Consider the following 18392-nt stretch of genomic DNA (forward strand, 5'->3'; position numbering starts at 1 on the left):
CATATCAAATAAAAGTCATGATCCTCTACTTATAACATTATAGAATCATAGAAAATTAGGGTTGGAAGGGACCTCAGGAGGTCATCTAGTCCGAACCCCTGCTCAAAACAGGACCATCCCCAATTAGATTATCCTAGCCAAGGCTTTGTCTAACCAGGTCTCAAAAACTTCCAAGGATGGAGATTCTGCCCTCTTAGTGAGAGAATGTTTCCTAGTACTGTATCTAACTTAACCTTCTCTTGCTGCAACTTGAGACCATTGCTTCTTGTTCTGTCACCTGCCACCACTGAGAACAGTCTAGCTCCGTCCTCTTTGGAACCACCCTTCAGGTAGTTGAAGGCTGCAGTTAAATCCCCTTTCAGTCTTCTCTTCTCTAGACCAAATAAGCCCAGTTCTTTCAGCCTCTCCTCAGAAGTCATGTGCAAGCCTATCTATTTCCATTGCCCTCTGCTAGACTCTCTCCAATTTGTCTACGTCCTTTCTGTAGTGGAAAGCCCAAAACTGAACACAGTACTCCAGATGTGGCCTCACCAGTACCAAATAGAGGGGAATAATCACTTCCCCTGAGCTGCTGGCAACACGCCTACCAATGCAGCACAGTATGCCATTAGCCTTCTTGGCAACAAGGGCACACTATTGACTCGTATCCAGCTTCTTGTCCATTGTAACCCCAGAGCTGCTGCTTAGCCCATCAGTCCCCAGCCTATAACATAGCATGGATTGTTCCGTCCTAAGTGCAGGACTCTGCACTTGTCCTTATTGAACCTCATGAAATTTCTTTTGGTCCAATCTCCAATTTGTTGAGGTCTCCCTGAATCCTAGCCCTACCCTATAATCTGCAGTAAGAGAAGTGTTTGTGGTGGTGGTGGTAGTAACTGGTATGTAGGGGTCTCAGTAATCAGTAGAGGCTCCACTCTGCCTAGGCATTCTGGTAACACAACAAAAACAAGTCTTTACTCCAAAAAAAAAAAAAAAAAAGCGTTGTGTTAGTGACACACCAGGATCAGCTGAGAAGAGACTGTGGGTTTTAGGGATCCAGCTTCAACAACTCAGTATGGTGAAGAAAAATATGGAGTGAATGGGCAAGAGAAAAGGATTTTGAATGTTTGATTTCTATGTTTCTATTACAAAATGTTCTCATGGGAGCAAAAGGTGCTAGGTTTTCTAAAATATATGCTAAATCTAGAAATACTGTGTGTTCTAGATCTAATGATTGAGATGGAAGATCAGACAAATGACATCAATGAAGCTGGAATTCCTGTGTTGGACTATAAAACATACACAGACAGAGTCTTCTTCTTGCCCTCAAAAGATGGTGAGAAAGATGTAATGATTACTGGGAAACTGGACATTCCAGAGGCTAGACGACAAACTGTGGAGCAAGCTCTGAATCAGTTTTCCAATCTGCTTAATAGCAAATCATTCCTCATCAATGTGAGTATTGAAGGAGAGGTCACTTGGAAGGCACCTGGTACTTAAAAAAAAACAAACCAAAAAACAAAAAAAATCCTTTTTGTTTGAAGTGCGTAGATGAGGAGAGTAGCATTTGTAAGCAAAACTGAACCCAAACTGTCAAAAATAGGTGCTTACAGTTAGACTCTCAGGTCCATATTCAGGCACCTAAACAAGTGGCCTGTTAATTAGTCTGCTGGATTAACATCTGTACCCCAAGTGTTGGTAGTATTCCTAAACATGCGGCTGGTCATTAGGGGCATTTTTACATGTGCTCCGGGAGCCGGGGGGGGGCGCTTTTATTAGCGAGCCATGCTAATTAAAAGTGCTCAAGCACCATGTGTATCAGCATCCCCATGCTGAAACACGGCAGCGGGGCACTTTGAACTAAAGCTCATTGAGCAAGCTATAGTTCAAAGCGCCCCATTGCCATTTTTCAGTGTGGGGACACTGATACATGTGGCACTAGAGTCTACCGGAGCACATTAATTTCTGCACTTCAGCAGACTCGATTAATCAAATCTACTCCGACACGCTGGATTTCCGGCACGTTGGAGCAGGCTCCCTGCAAAGCTGTAGGAGCCTGAGGTGCCTAAATATGGATGTAAGTTCCTAACTGTAGATACTTTTCTTAAAGTGCGGCCTCAGTGCTCAACTAGTTGTGTGTTCTAACCGACAAAGGGAAGTGTGTTAAAGTCTTAAAATGTACGTATTTAGCTGACTACCTTTTGTGGAATTTTTTTAAACAAATTAGTTTTTTTAATGAAAATATGCTTCATTATATATAACCTTCCTATTTTAGTGAAGACATAAAAACATAAGTGAGGTTAATCCTACTAGCCTTCGGACAGTGTGTTCAAACAGGTGTAGGCAGTATTTATTCATCAGTAATTCATCTGATGTTTTGAAAGTTTTAGTTTTGTTATTCAGGTTGTGATAAGATGATTAAGGCCATTTTATTCTGCATAGACAGAGTTTAGATAAGCTTTACGCTGTTTTTGAAGTTTGTCACGTCAGACTTGGTGCTAAATCTGTTTTCCATTTTAGTTTATTCACACACTGGAGAACCAGAGGGAGTTCTCTGCCCGAGCAAAAGTGTATTTTGCATCCCTGCTGACTGTTGCCTTACATGGAAAACTAGAATATTATACTGACATCATGAGAACATTGTTCTTAGAGCTGATGGAGCAGTATGTTGTGGCCAAAAATCCAAAGCTGATGCTAAGAAGGTTTGAATACTTCCATCTTGTTTTCTGAACTCCTCTGTTTTTTTGTAACATTATTTTATTTGCAGTGTGGTATTTATTTCTGTGTAATGTACATGTCCAGATAAATATTGTTCATAGAAATCATAATGATTGTAAATCAGGAAAAGGAGGTAAATAGGAGTCACTTTTTAAAAGAACAAGTAACTATGGCAGGTTATTGAAAAACTGCTAATAAATGTAGAACTAGACTCTTTGTATTTTTGATCTAATTGACACTAAATTATATAGTATTTACACCACATTGTCAATGTAATGAATACTATGAAACTGTTTGCTTCGGCATCTCCAGCCTGTGCAGGTTTCTGCCCCCCTTACTCCTATATACACTTCTAGGATTTGCTCTGCATTTATGGTGAGAATTTTTTCCTCCAGTACCTATAGATTTTTCTGGCATCTCTTCTTCCAACATGGATGCACACATTATTTTGAATAAAAGATGTGGGCTGTTCAATAAAAGTAATGAGCTGAAAGTATCTAAGAATGATGAATGGTAACAAGCACTTATCTAAAGTGAGCACACGCTTTCAAGAACCTATGGGGAAATCATTGTATTAGGACAACGCCTGCTGCTAAGTGAATACAAATATTTTATTTCAGGCACCATTTAAAAAAAAACAATACTTTGTCAGTAAACGTTTTTAATATACTTGTTTTTTAGGTCAGAAACTGTTGTAGAGAGAATGTTGTCTAACTGGATGTCTATTTGTTTATACCAATATCTGAAGGTAAGGGTTGAAATCTGTTGCAAACATTCTTCTTTTTTTAATGATTAAGTACATGGCATTGATTATATCTTCCCTTTCTAATTTTTTTAAACAGGACAATGCAGGAGAACCTCTTTATAAATTGTTCAAGGCTATTAAACATCAGGTGGAAAAAGGCCCAGTGGATGCTGTGCTAAAGAAAGCCAAGTATACCTTGAATGACACTGGGTTACTGGGAGATGATGTAGAGTACACACAGCTGGTAAGCAGCACATTGGCTCAAAATCATTTAATTGCATAGAATCCTCCAAAATGTGGTACACTAAGATAACAACACATTCTTTAAGAGCTCATGGGAGCTCAAATACAGGTGATCAGCAATGATCTGCATAGATTAGTTAAAGCAAGTCCCTGGATCTGAGCTTCTTCAGGGTCAATTTCTTTCACATGACAATATTATGTTGATTTAATTTCACTGACTTCAGAGGAGTTGCTCCTGACTTGCACCAGTGTCAGCAGTGAAACAGGAATGAACAGCACTTTAGCAGTCTGAATCAGGGTACTGGTTTGTGTGGACAGTTTTGTAATCTGCTATTGAGGTCTCCTGTTTTGGCCACTTGAAACATGCTGTGTATACTGTGTATCCTTGTAAGAGCAGCACAGGACTCTTTTTTTGCCTTAGAAGTCACTCTGTGATGTAATTGCTCTTACTTTTTATTGACATGCTAACAGCCATTTCCATTAGTATCTGACTGAGAGAGACATTGGCACATCTGTGGTGTGGAGAGAAACATTAATAAAAAGCTTTTATGAAGTGTTGGCTAAAAACACCCTTTTTATATATTCTAAAGGGATTTGGGTGGGAGGGACAGTGTGAGAAGCTTGCTTAAGAAATTTCTCTCATACAGTTACTGTAAGCAGAGTGTACCTAGGGGAGGGGTGTCAGACTCACCCGGGGCCCCCAGCCAGATCTGGATGGAGGACCTCCTTGCAGTCTAGGGCATGAGGGCTGTAGCAGTGTCCACCATTGGTGGCAGCAGCCATGCGGGATCCACTGGCAGTGGGGGGATTGCAGAGTCTGCCAGGGGCTGTACAGGGACAGCAAAAATGTGGGACCTAGCAGCTGTGAACTTGTCTCACTGCTAGTGGCTCTGTGCAATGGGGCCAAATGACCCAACTTCTGGTGCCTTCCTATAGGCCAGTGGGATGGACAGAGACTCTGTGCTCTGAATCTTGCCCATGGGTCATATATTTGACTCCCCAGCTTAGGTGATAGGGTGAATTAGATGAAGGTAAAAATATATATTTTAAAATGTATATTTTTGGTGTTATGAGAGCTTTCATGTTTGTCTGAGCCACATAATACAACAACTAACCCTTCAATGATTATACAATGTTGCTTATTTTCTCTTATGCATAATGAGAAAGATTGCACATAAAATTTGAGACTTCCAGCAATAATTCTTCTAAGTTAAGCAGTATATTTTAACTCATAAATGGATGGCTGTAATAAGATCTCCGAATGTAATATCAAAAAAGTTATGATTTCTGAATGTAGTCAAATCTGAGCCAAATAAAATACTCAGATATTCATTGTGAACATTAGAGGGATTCATTCCAGAGTTCACTACATTCACTAATTACATTTATAATAAAGCCACATGTAATTTTTTGTAGAACATCTATATTCCTGTGAAATATTAAGATAATATTCCTGACTTTCTTGTTTAAAAATATTCTTGTGTTGTGCCACACTGTGTCTGAATTTTTATAAGCCCTTACGGGATCACTCATGGCCTTGGGTAGATTAATGGAAAATTTAATTTGTGTACCTTGCCTGAAACTAAAAGATGATGGAAATGTACTGTACACGGTACTTATCCCTTGTACAATTATTTTTGTTTAAGAGCTGGATATGTTATGCATCAGTTGTTGCACTGTCGCACTGCATACTGAACTGACAGCAAAATCATGTATAATTAACAAAGTAAATAGGGAAAGGAAGAAATATCATGATTAACTTGTAAGTTCTGTCTAGGGACAATACAATCAGGTTTAATTTGACTGCATCACAGCTCAGGTTCTTAAGTATGTAAAAATAATGCTGAGCTGTAACTGAATCACTGAGGCTTAGATTTTCATAGCAGCCTATGTATCTTGACTACATGTGGGTTTGTAATGATTGTAGCAGGAGGGATGTCAGGGTCGCCGTGCTCTCCCCTGTCGCCTCCTTTACCGTGTCTCGTTGCCGACTGACACCCTCGGATTCTCGCCTGCCACGACTTTGATCTTCTATATATATTATAGGGCGGCTGCCTTTCACCTTCTGGTCCATGGTTGTCCTGTTACCTCTGTACTCTAGCCTTATGGGCTGTGCATGGCTCCTACCACCCCAATACCACGCCCCAAGCCTCGCAGATGTCACGGATGTTGTTCTGTCTCTTTCTGTCTCCACGCCCTCTCTGGCGCTCGGGCTCTCCGCAGCCCTGTCTCTCTCTCCGTGCCCTCTCTGGTGCTCAGGCTCTTCGCAGTCCCGTCTCTCTCTTTCTCTCTCTCTCTCTCCGTGCCCTCTCTCCGGGGCCTTCTCAGGAAGGCCGCCCTCTCTCTGGGGCTCACCACGATGCTGCCCCATTCTCCGGGGCTCAACACGCCCACACTGGGGCTTCTCAGCAATGCCCCTTTCTCTAGGGCTTCTCAACTGCCCCTCTCTGGGGGCTGGGGTCTGTGCACCCCGAATGCTGCGCCCTCACTGGTGCTGGGGTCCCCACACCGCTGTGAGTCCCCTATGAGGCCTTCTCCATCACCTGATAGCCACACCCAAACCACCGGTGTAACAAATAGCAAACACAAACACAAGCCTCTTGGCTACAACGTAAACATGTGCCGCCCAGCTCAAGCCTACCGGGGGTGCTCCATCCCGCTGCAGTGACAAACGCTGCTTCGGCATCCGGCTTCTCTTCTCTTTTCTTGCAGGAAGCTCCTTTCTCGTTGGCTGCTGGTAGGGAACTGCCGCCCGGCTTCCTGCCTGTGGTTTATATAGGAGCCAGGCCCTGCCCCTTCTTGTCAGCTGGCTAGGCAGGTGCGGATCATTAGCTCCCTCTAGTGGCCTCAGCAACCGGCACCTGAGGAGTCTTCCCGGCTCTCTCAGTAGCAGGCACCTTAGTGCCCTGCTGCAGTGATCACAACCATTTCTGAGAACTAAGGTGCTTAAGCTACCCGTCAGTCAATTGAGAAATAAGAGGTATCAAGGCATCTATGCTATCACAGAACAGCATAAAGTCTATGAGGACTCCAAGATTTTGCACCCTGCTGACCCTTAGAGGGTAGGTCCCTTCCATTTAGGTGAAGGTTGTGGTCCCTGCCCTTTTATCATGATGTTTCTCCTTGGGTCCATCAGTCTCTCATAAGTCTAGTAGCTTTAGAAGTGTTGCACCTTCCAAGAGATTCCCTTTTGTTGTCATGCGAGAGTTATTGTGTCAAAGAAATAACAGATTGTCTCCTCTTTGGGTACCAAGCTGAATTCATCAGGTTACCTATCTGTCACACATTTAGTAGAGGATCCAACTATTTTAAAGCTTGTCTTAAGTAAATTCCCAAGACTGTCATGGCGTAATAGATATAAAAAAAAATGGAGAACTCCATTCTGCGCCTTTTCTGTTGTGTCATAAAGGAAAGAATGGACTAGAATCTGAAATTGTAGGTTAAATAACAGTGTAGAACCCTGGGGATAATCTGTCTTCCCACTGCAAATGTAGGTTGCTGTGCAGTTATGAGATTGCAGAGTGAACTTTAGACACTATCTGGATTCAAATCATACAGAAAAACAGAGATTCAAATGTTACATCATAATCTTCTTTTTAATAAATATACATATTTTCTTTCTTTTATAGACAGTAAATGTGTTCGTACAAGATGGAGGCACTGATCCTACACCTGTGAAAGTGTTGAACTGTGATACTATTTCTCAAGTAAAGGAAAAAATTATAGACCAAGTCTATCGAAATCTGCCATGTTCACAGTGGCCAAAAGCTGACAGTGTTGTTCTTGGTAGGTAGCTGTTTCTCTTGCTGTAGTTATACTAGGTACAATAGTCATTTGATGTTTTGATATTTCCAGTTTGTGCAAGAAAAGCAATTCATTACATTTCAAAATGAAAATACTGTTGGATACAACTTTGAACCAGAACTTCTGGTATCCTAAGGAAGTGTACCATAAAATTAGCTGTTATTGTTAAATTTTTTAGCCTGGTATCATAAATACACAAAAAGCATGTTGTTATCTATCAATGCCTGCCAGAAACTATGAAGTATTTAATGTTTATTACTAACTAGCATGATAATGACAACATAATAATAATTTAATGTGAGAGAGTCATGACACTATTTAAGAATGAGCTAGTCATGTATTTGGTAATTTTTGAGTTCCAAACAGGGCATCTTGAAAGGGTGTTTATTTTTAGAAAGCATTGAGCCTACAGCTTCTGAGAGTCAGTCACTTAAGAAGAGTTTCTGTTTGGACATTTAAAGGTTAAGACTTTCAAAATAACTCATTTCTTCCAAAAATATTGACCTTAGTATTTACAACTTATTGATCCCTTAATAACCTCTCTATAAAGTAGGTTTGAAACATTTCCACTGATGTCATAATTTAAGGGGATGTGGTTTGTTATTTTTCTCCCAAAAAGCATCAGTGTGTTTTTGCAAGCAAATAGTTTTTGCATGTTTCACAGGAAGTTGTAATCCTGTCTGGTTTAGATATCATAGGAATTTATGCAGCTCATAATTGCTGTGACTAAAACAAGAGATTTCAACTTCGTGGAAAATAAATAGAAATTAAAACAAGTTCATGCAGTTTTGTAATATGAAATGAGGAAGAAAACAGGATATGACACACAAGCTGGAATGTCTTAAACCATGATTTTTCTCTTAATAGTGTGTGATGCCTCAGTGGCTCCTCAAAAATGAACACACTACTGGTATATTTATTGTTCTGTTTTAGTTTCACATGGATAAAACCTCTCTTTCTTCCTCTCATTTTAATTGCTCTATAGAGTGGCGTCCAGGTTCTACGGCACAGATCCTCTCAGATTTGGATTTAACATCTCAAAGAGACGGCAGATGGAAATGTATCAATACTCTGAAGCACTATAATGTAAGAAGGCGTTTTAGAGCAGTTGTTCACATCTGTTAATTGTTTATCAGCAATAAATAAAATCTTTATTTGCCTTCAGAGAAAGTTATCTGTTATCCTGTGCTAAGGGCTCCAAAATACTAAAAACATATAACAAAAGTTGAGCACTTTCATTTGCTTCCTTTCCATCCAGTCCAGTTCTACATTGCCCTCTCAATTTTTAAAAACCTGTCCAAGGATTTTCTTGCACCTAATTTTTTTTTCACCTGCCTACCCTTCCAGCTCTGGAAACTTCCTCTCTGTTTTCTTCATTCGGCCTCATCCCTGTTGATTTATTCATGTATTTTAAGTCACAGACCTTGTGGTAGAACAAAGATGATTTTTTACATGAAATAACAGCTTATTAGATCTTCCAGCTTGGGCAAATCCTTACCATATCCCCTCAAGTGATAGGTTTTAAAAATGATATAAATGTCATGTTTATATAGGATGTATGAATATCAGTATTTTTGATTGGACCAAGAGGGTGGGTATTGAAGTTGTGTTTGTTCAGTCTGCCTTGAATTTCAGAGTATGTTCATCATCTTATCCAAAAACCTTTGATCCTTTGTATTTTTTTTCTTTTTATACTACCTAGCCCTTATAATATTGGATGTCCTGCCACTTAGGAGAGGCAGAAATGTTCTCACAGGAAGCAGGCAGGCAGCTCATGGTGAAAACCACTCCTGTAAAAACGGTCTACACAAAAAGTTTTGAACTACTTTATAAGTATCACATAAGCTTTCTACATTACCAGCAACCTTGGAGAGAGCCTTCTATCTAGTGAGAGTCGTACCTGAACTAGTTTATGGGCAAGGGAGAAAGGATTAAAGGCCTGGTCCAATAAAATCCTTCTTTTACATGGCTTTGTTGACACTGATCATTCAGAGTGCCAAGGCTGCTAAAGGTCCAGACCCCACTAAGAAGGGAAAGAAAATATGTGGATAGCCAAAAGCACCTGCTTAGGTGCTTCTGGTCTCTATTGCACATCACCTACAGCAAGTTTCCAGTGTGCTTCCCACATTAATGTTACCTGGAATAATTTCCCTTTCCTTTTCATCTCAAAGGTTCGTGATGGTGCCACCCTTATCTTGTCAAAAATGGGCATTTCCCAGCAGCCAGAAGATAATCAGCAAGATGTCCCAGGAGAAAGTAAGTACAATTTGACTTCTCTATCCCCACACAAGGAATTCAAGCCAAAGTGCAACAAATGCCATTGTTTTTCTGATCTTTAGCTGTGTAGGCCTCCAAATCAAATGAGATTTCCCACAAGGTAATATTATGCCAATCCAGGATTCTTACCTACTGTAGACTTTGTAATGTTTCTGTTCACTACAGTTCCAAAGCCTCAAGTGATGTGGCTTTCACCTTCACCTAAGGATGGGGAAGTATACAGTGAAATTTATAGTGATACTAGGAGTGATGGGATTAAGAGACAATACAGGCAAACTACTGAGAAAAGTTTACTTTATTAAGTTTACCTGAGTGAACTTTATTAAGCTGGGCCACAGCCCCTGAAACATAGGTTCATAGATGTTAGGGTTGGAAGGGACCTATAAGACCATCGAGTCCAACCCCAGCCAGGTGTCTGTCCAATTGCCTTTTAAATACCTCCAAGGAAGGGGACAGCACCACCTCCCTTAGAAGAGTATTCCATATTTTGGCAACCCTCACTGTAAAGAAGGTGCCAAAAGAAGTTCCCAAGAAGTTGCCAAAATATGCTTCCAAGGGAAGTGGAAGCCACAGAGGTACGGCTAGGGCTGGCAAACAGCAGCTGCAGTCCACAGGATTTGCCAGAGGAGGGAGGTGGGGTGAGAGGGAACAGAGAGAGAAATTTGCCACAAGTGTCATGGCAGACCAGTGTCTGGGCACACCCCGCCCCTGCTCTGACTAGAGAGCGGAGGGGAGGGGCCAGCCTTGCTGTGGAGCAGATAGCCCTGCCCAGCCCAAGAGCATGCTGGGATGCCGGGGGTATCTGGTTTACCTTAAACCAGCAAGGGGTCTGGGACAGGCATTGCATAAACTGGTTTGAGCCAAATCAGTTAATTATGATACTACATTCAACCAGGTTTATCTCAAACCAGTTTTAGTCATTCTCAAACTGGTTTATGTGCACTGAACAGCTGTTCTGTTACAGGTTTAAACCAATTTCTGATCACTTAAACTGGTTTGTGTAATCTCTGTCCCTAGCTTTATTGTTTACTGGCTTCCAATATTTGTAGACACAGTTTTGATTGTCTCTGTGTTCTACTTTTCACCTCCTCCCTCTATTTAATCAAGCTATTAATTTAACTTTTCCTCAGAAAACAGTCCTTTCAAACCCTTCACTGTTTTGTTCTATTATTTCAGGGGTGTGCTTGGTAGCCGTGTTGGTCTGAGACAAAAAGACATACAAAAAACTAGAACTCTTGGTTCCAAAATGATCCCTTTTATTAGACCAACTGGAAAATGGCAAGAAAATTGTCCTTTTCTGCAAGCTTTCGGGATCAAAGTCCCTTCGTCAGGCTCTGGGAAAAGTGTAGATGGTACAAGATGATAAAAAGTCCCCATAGGAAGGAAGTAGACTTCATTTGTGCAAAAAAAAGTTTATTTCCTACCTATGGGGCCTTTTTACCATCTTGTACCATCTACACTTTTCCCAGAGCCTGACGAAGGGACTTTGATCCCAAAAGCCTGCAGAAAATGACAATTTTCTTGCCATTTTCCAGTTGGTCTAATAAAAGGTATCATTGTGGAACCAAGAGTTTTAGTTTTTTGTATGTCCTTTTGTTCTATTCTCCGAACTCATCCACATTTTCAGTACCATTGTGGAAATGTATTGTCTAGTACTTACTACAGTTATACTGCATTGGAGATATAGGAAGTTCATTACTTCCATGCTTTGTGGCATGATGATCTGTATATGCAGCCAAAATTATGCTGACCCTTTTTGCAGCCATATAGTTTTGTAAACTCATCTAAGTCCCTGCCCACTGTTGCCTTGCACTGTCCCTGTGCACTGTTACTCACTTTCAGAATTACTGCTTCCCTGGTTTTCCCTCGTGCTGAATACATATAAGATGACTTTTTACCAGGTGCATTAGCTATTCTGGTTTCCCAGGTTGATCTTGCTTGGCTATTTTCTGCACATATTTCTAATCTCTTTGTATCCAATCTTTATTATTCCTTAGTCGTCTGAGTTTGCAATTTCTTCTAATTCAGTATTGCCAAGAAATTTCATTACCATGTTTACTCACTTCCAGATCCCTGATGCAGCTATTATATGAAGCTAATTTTAACTGTCCTACCTAATGCAATGCGCTAGCTACCTCCCCTTAACTCAGAATATGGCTCGTTGTTTGCCATTTTCTTTGCACGTGATGCTTTTCCTTTCAAGCATTCTGAATCTGATCCAAATGTTCCAGTAAGTTTTTTGAGACGAAATCAAAATCCAGTGTAGTATCAACTGATTTCCCTGCTTCCCTACATGACCAGAACCCACTTAAGTTTGTATATTAATGTTTACTTTATGTAAGCTTAAATCCTTATTGTACATGGCATGGCAGTTAGATTTATTAGGCAATAATTGCCAAGTTTACCCTTCTTTATATTTGAAATGCTTCTGTGTCTGTCATTGAATGCCAAACCACCTGCTTCATCTAACCGTTTTATTCTGTTTAATATATTTGCTGAACATAGAGTTAAGAGCTTTCAAGTGCTATGCAGTCAAACAGAATGGAAACAATACAAATTTATTTTTTTCAGTGGGATCTGTAATGCCTAACAGCTGATGACTTTGATATACATTGCTATTTAATAAAAACTTGTCAGGCGTATTTTTAATGTATTTTTATTAGGATTGAGAGTGAGCCAAGCAATCTTTGCAGGCAGAACTATGTATTGATAGGTTTAACTTTCTTCCCTTTGGAACTTTTACTTAACTATTTTCTGATGGTGCTTAGAAGCTCCTTCAGAAATAGTAAGATAAATACTGGTCAGTGTGTTAAACTTTTAATTCTTAAATACAGAGAAATAGAGGTTTACGTTTAAACCTTTAGAGGCCTGGCTTCTCCTTCTTCCAGTTTCTCATTTGGTGGAGAGTCCTAGCTCAAGCTTTCTTCTTTGACTATACCATTACATCCAGCAGTGTTGGGTGTGAAGAGACTTTTTTGAAAGTAAATGTTTCACATTCCAAAATGAACTACTTAGTGATACACATCACATTCAGAGGACTTTGCTGGCTGGTCCCTTTGCAAAGACTGAAATTTTTGATCCCAAATACTTGTGTTACATCATCCATCTTCTTTATACCCCATGTTCTCTCCCACATTAAAATGGCTGACTGTAGAAAACTATGTAGCAATGGCTAATCCATTTTCATTAGTGCCTGTGGTCATTTAGAAATATCCAATGAACTTCTTTGTTTTTAGAAAGTTAGAGAATGTTACAAAACTAAGGCAAAGCAGCAGCCAGCATTGGCAGTGATTTGTAAAATGTTCTATTGCATAAAAAGGGATAAGAAAGGACCAGAGACTCACATGGACACATGCATGCATGCATGAATGCATGCACACGCGCGCGCGCGCGCACACACACACACACACACACACACACACACACACACTTGGATGACAGGCAGAGAATTACAAGGTCTGTGTGCACAAAACATCCTGTATCCTACTCACTTTAATTTGAACATGACAAAGGTATGTCATATTAACTTATACTTTTGCAATGAAAATCATAATGGCAAAACAAATATAAAACCATATCCAAATTTCACTCTACAGTAGGGTGACCATCCATCCCTAATTGGGCAGGACAGACCCAAAATGTGAACATCAAGTTCCAGTCCTGGGCTGAATGACTCTGGGGCAGCATTTGTCCTGGATTCCCAATATTTTGCAGGGATCTAGGTTTTCCATTCACCGTGGAAATGTGGGAGATGGCAGATTTCCCATTGCAAGCTGGCAGAGTTCCAGCTTGCAAGGGGATGGGGGAACAGTAGACAGGGAGCACCAAATACATTTGTGCACACACACGTGTGCACATGGCCAGGAATACAGCCAGGTATTGGTGGAAAGCAGCTCCCTGCAGGTAAATCTATGGGAGAGAGGACAGATTGAGGCCCCCATAGTGAAGAAGGGAATGGGGTAGAGACTGGGGCTGAAGGCAATGCCCAGCCAGTGTGGTTCCTGGGGCCAAGGGCCAGGGTGGGAATGTGTGGCTTCGGGACCAGGTAGGGAGCAGGGCAGAGCCACAGGTGGGTTGGACCCATGGGTGTGCATGCTTCTGGGGCAGGGGCCATGGGGGGCAATGCCCCCTCCCAGTTTTGTGTGCAGGGTGGGGGCAGATGCAGGCTGCCTGCTTTGGGCTCTGGACTCTTTGCCCTGCTGTCGTCCTCCCCTCCCCCCGGGTCCACCATGGCGCAGTGGGCAGGACCCAGCGCAGGAGGACAACGAGGCTCAGTGCTGCCACCACCACAGCCAGGAAACGCATGCCAGCCACACTGCCATGGCAAGGCACCCCCTGCCCACCTGGCAGCAGCAGGGGCAGCGACGACACAGAGTTGTGCTGCCGGGATGCTAAGGGGTGCTCGCCATGGCAGTGCAGCCAGCGCAGAGCTCCCAGGGGGCAGGCATGTATCCCATGTTTCCATTTTGAAAAGGTGCTCAACCTACTCTACATTCTTCCTTTCTGTTTCCCAGCTTTGTATCAGAGAGATACAGAAGGACTGGATATCGTGCCTTATTAGGTAGTGTCTTTCACTAATAAAGATACGTTTCAATCCTGATCTTGGATCAACATTAAAAATATTTTTGGTTGTTGGGTTTGAGTATCCATTTAATCATGGACTTTAGATCATTAAGTAAAAGACTGTTATCTTTCCTCATGATATGCTTTGGTCTGAAGTAGTAGGATAGTTGCAGGTTAGAATTGCTCATTCGTTAATCTGTATTGGGCAAATTGTACAGCGCTTACATCCACTCTGCCTAGTTCATGCCACTATGCATAATCTTTCACATTCATTAACACGTCTATATTGTCACCCTCAAATTTGCTTTTAAATGGGATATTTGAGAGAAGGCTGAGGGAATCGTTTTTTGTACTTAAGAAAAAAAAAGTGTAAAGGGAGGTTGGGAATCTTGCCATTAACATCCTGAGGCATATCAACCACCTAATAAATTCAAGGAGTTACAGCCTTTATTTACTTACTTTATTACTGGGTGAACTGATAAAAGCAGCTGCCATTTCATGGAAATGCTCTGTTAGGAAACTATCCTGCTAATATATTTTGTTGCTTCATGTTCCGAATTTCTTTTCCTCTTTTTTAACAAGTGTTCAAGAATTTGCTCATGCTTTGCATTAAAGCAGAATCTCTGCATTATACAAGTCCACCTGCTTTTGCTATCTTTCTCTGAAGCCCTAATTTTCTATTAAATGCTAATTACATCACCAACAGCCAATTATGATGCCAGTAAATGAACATGGGCCAAATACATTTGTGATGAAGGTGAAAGTAAGGTCTGTAAACTCAGTGGGGTTGTGTGTTTACTCTAAAGCTGCTTGTCAGGAGAACAGGAGAAGAGTAGACCTTTGAAACCAAGGAGAAACAAATGTGTGCATCGTATGGGGCACCCTGCATAGTTAAAGATGAAAAATAGTTTCCTTCTTACAGTAGCTTGTTTTCATCTATTCATTTACATGAGTAAATAACGTGCACTTAAAAATCATAATTTGGGGACACATCATAATTTTTCCTTGCATTCGGTGATATTTTGCAAATATTTGTGAAATTTCTCCTGCCACTGAAATCACACCTATTGCAATATAGAACTCCAGCTTGTATTTCTGTGTCCAGCAAAACAATATCTAAAACAAAGATCAAAACTAATGCTCTTCTACCACACTTAGCTCAGAGAAACATGAACTTTAAAATCAAATTAAGAGTACTTAAATGGTAACATTATTAAGTAAGAGGGAACTCTTTAACAACAATTAATGACAAAAACGAATTTAAAAGAGACATTAAGGTTTGATAATTAATATAATATTCAAGTTTAGGTTCCAGCAGCAAAGTTAATTTAGCCAGGTTGCATCCATGGATTTTGTCCCCTTCTTTCTTCCTTAACTCTTCCTTTATACACTATATAACAAACTCAGTTTCAGTTAATGTAGCTGTTGGGAAGCATAATTTTGCATTTCCTAATTCTTTGTTCTTTTCCATAGTGAATCCTTAAGGTTACATTAAAGTAGTACTTTGCATATGCTTTGAAATTAGCAGCACTGCTTCAGTGGAAGATTGTAGGTGGTGAATGAGACCCACTGAATAGCTGAGCATTTTAAACCACTGAAGTCTTAGAGTTCAAAGTTATGTTTCCCATAAAAACTGTAATTCAGCCCCATTGCACATATTATTTTACATTACTGTTAAGTTTTATACCTTAATATAAATACATGTGTGCACTGTAACTGAATTACAGCCACTCTGGGGAAGCTTAATTTTTGAATTGCATAAGTATTGTGCACTTAAATCCTCAGCTATACTGGTGCATTAATAAAGTTTGTTGCACTGAGTTAGTCTTTTTTAATATTGATTGATTGCACATTTAAATAATTGCACTATGTCCATTTGATTTTGCAAGTTTTTTTTATTTGAACAATTACATAGAACCTCACTTTTAAACCTTAGTAGTGCACTTATTCTATGGGTTACAAGTGAACTAAACTTAGATGCATGGAATTGTTTTCTGTATGTGCATCTCTAGGTACAAACAGCCTCCAAAGGTGTCCAAACATCAGAGTTTGGTTTGGGTTTTTTTTGGTTTTTTGTTCTTTTTTTAAATAGTGTTTCCAACATGCAGTGTTTTCCTTTTTTTCTCTTAATAACAAAAATTGACCACGCAGTTGATTTCCATTTCTGTCATTCAGCTTAAGTAGCTTCCAATTTAGCAGTCTGATTTTGTTTGGATAGGGTATTGGGTAGGTAGGCAGGAATTAAATCACTTAAATCCCTTGAATGATAATATATATGACCATTGCTGTTTCTAGGGCATGCATTACTGGAAGATGAAAATAAGGTTTGGCATCTAGTTCGGCCAGTAGATGAGGTTGATGAAGGGAAATCCAAACGGGGAAGCATGAAAGAAAAAGAAAGATCCAAAGCTATTACAGAAATCTACCTGACAAGACTTCTTTCTGTGAAGGTAGGGTTAAGTATTTCATTATTAGATGGTGCTTTTAGGAAAGCAGTTATTTTGCCTTGTGCAGTTCAAGAGAACAAAATGATAAGTTGCTTAGTCATAATTCTGACTGAAATTTTGAAAGTCTGCTATGCGTTTACGAATTTTGTGTTCAGTACTTCAAGTAATAATGTGCCTTTGGGAAGATTACTTGAAAGGAAAATAAGGGAAGGTATATTTCCTACAGGAAGCTGATAACCGTAAATTATATGTGAATCCAGTCAGGTTTTTTTGTGTGTATGAAAGCCTGACTATTCTCTTCTTTGATACAAGTTCAGATACTGTTTTTGTTTCATACCAGATGTTTGGTCTTGTGCTGAAGCAGAGTATTTTCAGTTTTACAGGTCACAGGGGTGTTTACTTTTTGATTTTGAAAAGCTTCAGGATAGTCTGTACTGTTGGATCACCATTCCACATGATTCACTGGCACATTATTTGCCCACTCTTATATGATAAGGTACATATACAGTGGGTGTGTCTACATGAGACGCTACAGTGCAGTGGTTACTGCACATTTATTAGTAGGTGTATAAGCAAATACTAAATAAATGCACAGTAACTGGAGTTACTGCACAGTAGCTCTGGTAAATGCCTTTTAAGTAATGCCACTGCACAGTAGACTATTACTACTGCACAGTAGTGTTTCAACATGATTTTTGTCACATGATGCTACTGCAGTCAGTCTCATGTAGTGTCTATTATTAGCCCAATAGCCCTAATAATACTGTATGATGTTGTTCACTGGTACAAAAGTAAAGAGGGAGGGGCTTCACCATTGCCCTGCATTGAGCTGACATTTCATAGATTTCATAGACATCAGGGCTGGAAGGGACCTCGGAAGATCATCGAGTCCAGCCCCCCGCCCAAAGGGCAGGAAGTCAGCTGGGGTCATAGGATCCCAGCAAGATAAGCATCCAGTTTCATCTTGAAGGTGTTCAATGAAGGCGCTTGAACCACCTCCGGTGGCAGGCTGTTCCAGACCTTGGGGGCTCGGACAGTAAAGAAGTTCTTCCTTATGTCCAGCCTGAAACGATCTTGAAGTAGTTTGTGACCATTCAACCTCGTCATCCCTTGGGGCGCTCTGGTGAACAAACGTTCCCCCAGATACTGGTGGTCACCCCTGATAAACTTGTAGGTGGCCATCAGATCACCCCTGAGCCTGCGCCTTTTCAGGCTAAAGAGCCCCAGGGCCATGTGCGTGGCTCTTCTCTGGACTCTCTCAAGCTTCTCTACATCCTTTTTGAATTGTGGAGCCCAAAACGGGACACAGTACTCCAGCTGCGGCCTCACTAAGGCCGAGTACAGGGGGAGAATGACGTCCCGGGATTTGCTTGAGAAGCATCTATGGATGCAAGCCAGCGTTTTGGTCGCTTTACTAGCTGCCGCATCGCATTGCAGGCTCATGTTCATCTTGTGCTCAACGATGACCCCCAAGTCTCTTTCTTCCATAGTGCTAGCCAACATAGCACTGCCGACCCTATAAGGATGCTGCGGGTTTTTTTTCCCAAGGTGGAGAAACTTGCATTTATTGGCGTTGAACACCATCAGATTCTCGTCCACCCACTTGCTGAGCCTGT

The 18392-nt window shown here is 40.8% G+C and overlaps 1 protein-coding gene across 7 annotated transcripts in view; it reads left to right on the top strand.

The window, feature by feature from the left end:
- Window positions 1-18392, top strand: part of PLXNB2 (plexin B2) — a 351969-nt gene that overhangs the window by 319505 nt on the left and 14072 nt on the right. For all 7 annotated transcript variants that reach the window (XM_025208550.1, XM_025208549.1, XM_006027363.3 and 4 more), the window contains 8 exons: window positions 1205-1434; window positions 2500-2681; window positions 3379-3445; window positions 3540-3686; window positions 7315-7471; window positions 8475-8575; window positions 9661-9745; window positions 16625-16779. In XM_025208550.1, coding sequence (XP_025064335.1) covers window positions 1205-1434; window positions 2500-2681; window positions 3379-3445; window positions 3540-3686; window positions 7315-7471; window positions 8475-8575; window positions 9661-9745; window positions 16625-16779 — 1124 coding nt within the window. The remainder of the gene's footprint in view (window positions 1-1204; window positions 1435-2499; window positions 2682-3378; window positions 3446-3539; window positions 3687-7314; window positions 7472-8474; window positions 8576-9660; window positions 9746-16624; window positions 16780-18392) is intronic.

The sequence above is a fragment of the Alligator sinensis genome, unplaced genomic scaffold, assembly GCF_000455745.1.
Source record: "Alligator sinensis unplaced genomic scaffold, ASM45574v1 scaffold660_1, whole genome shotgun sequence".
NCBI lineage: Eukaryota > Metazoa > Chordata > Crocodylia > Alligatoridae > Alligator > Alligator sinensis.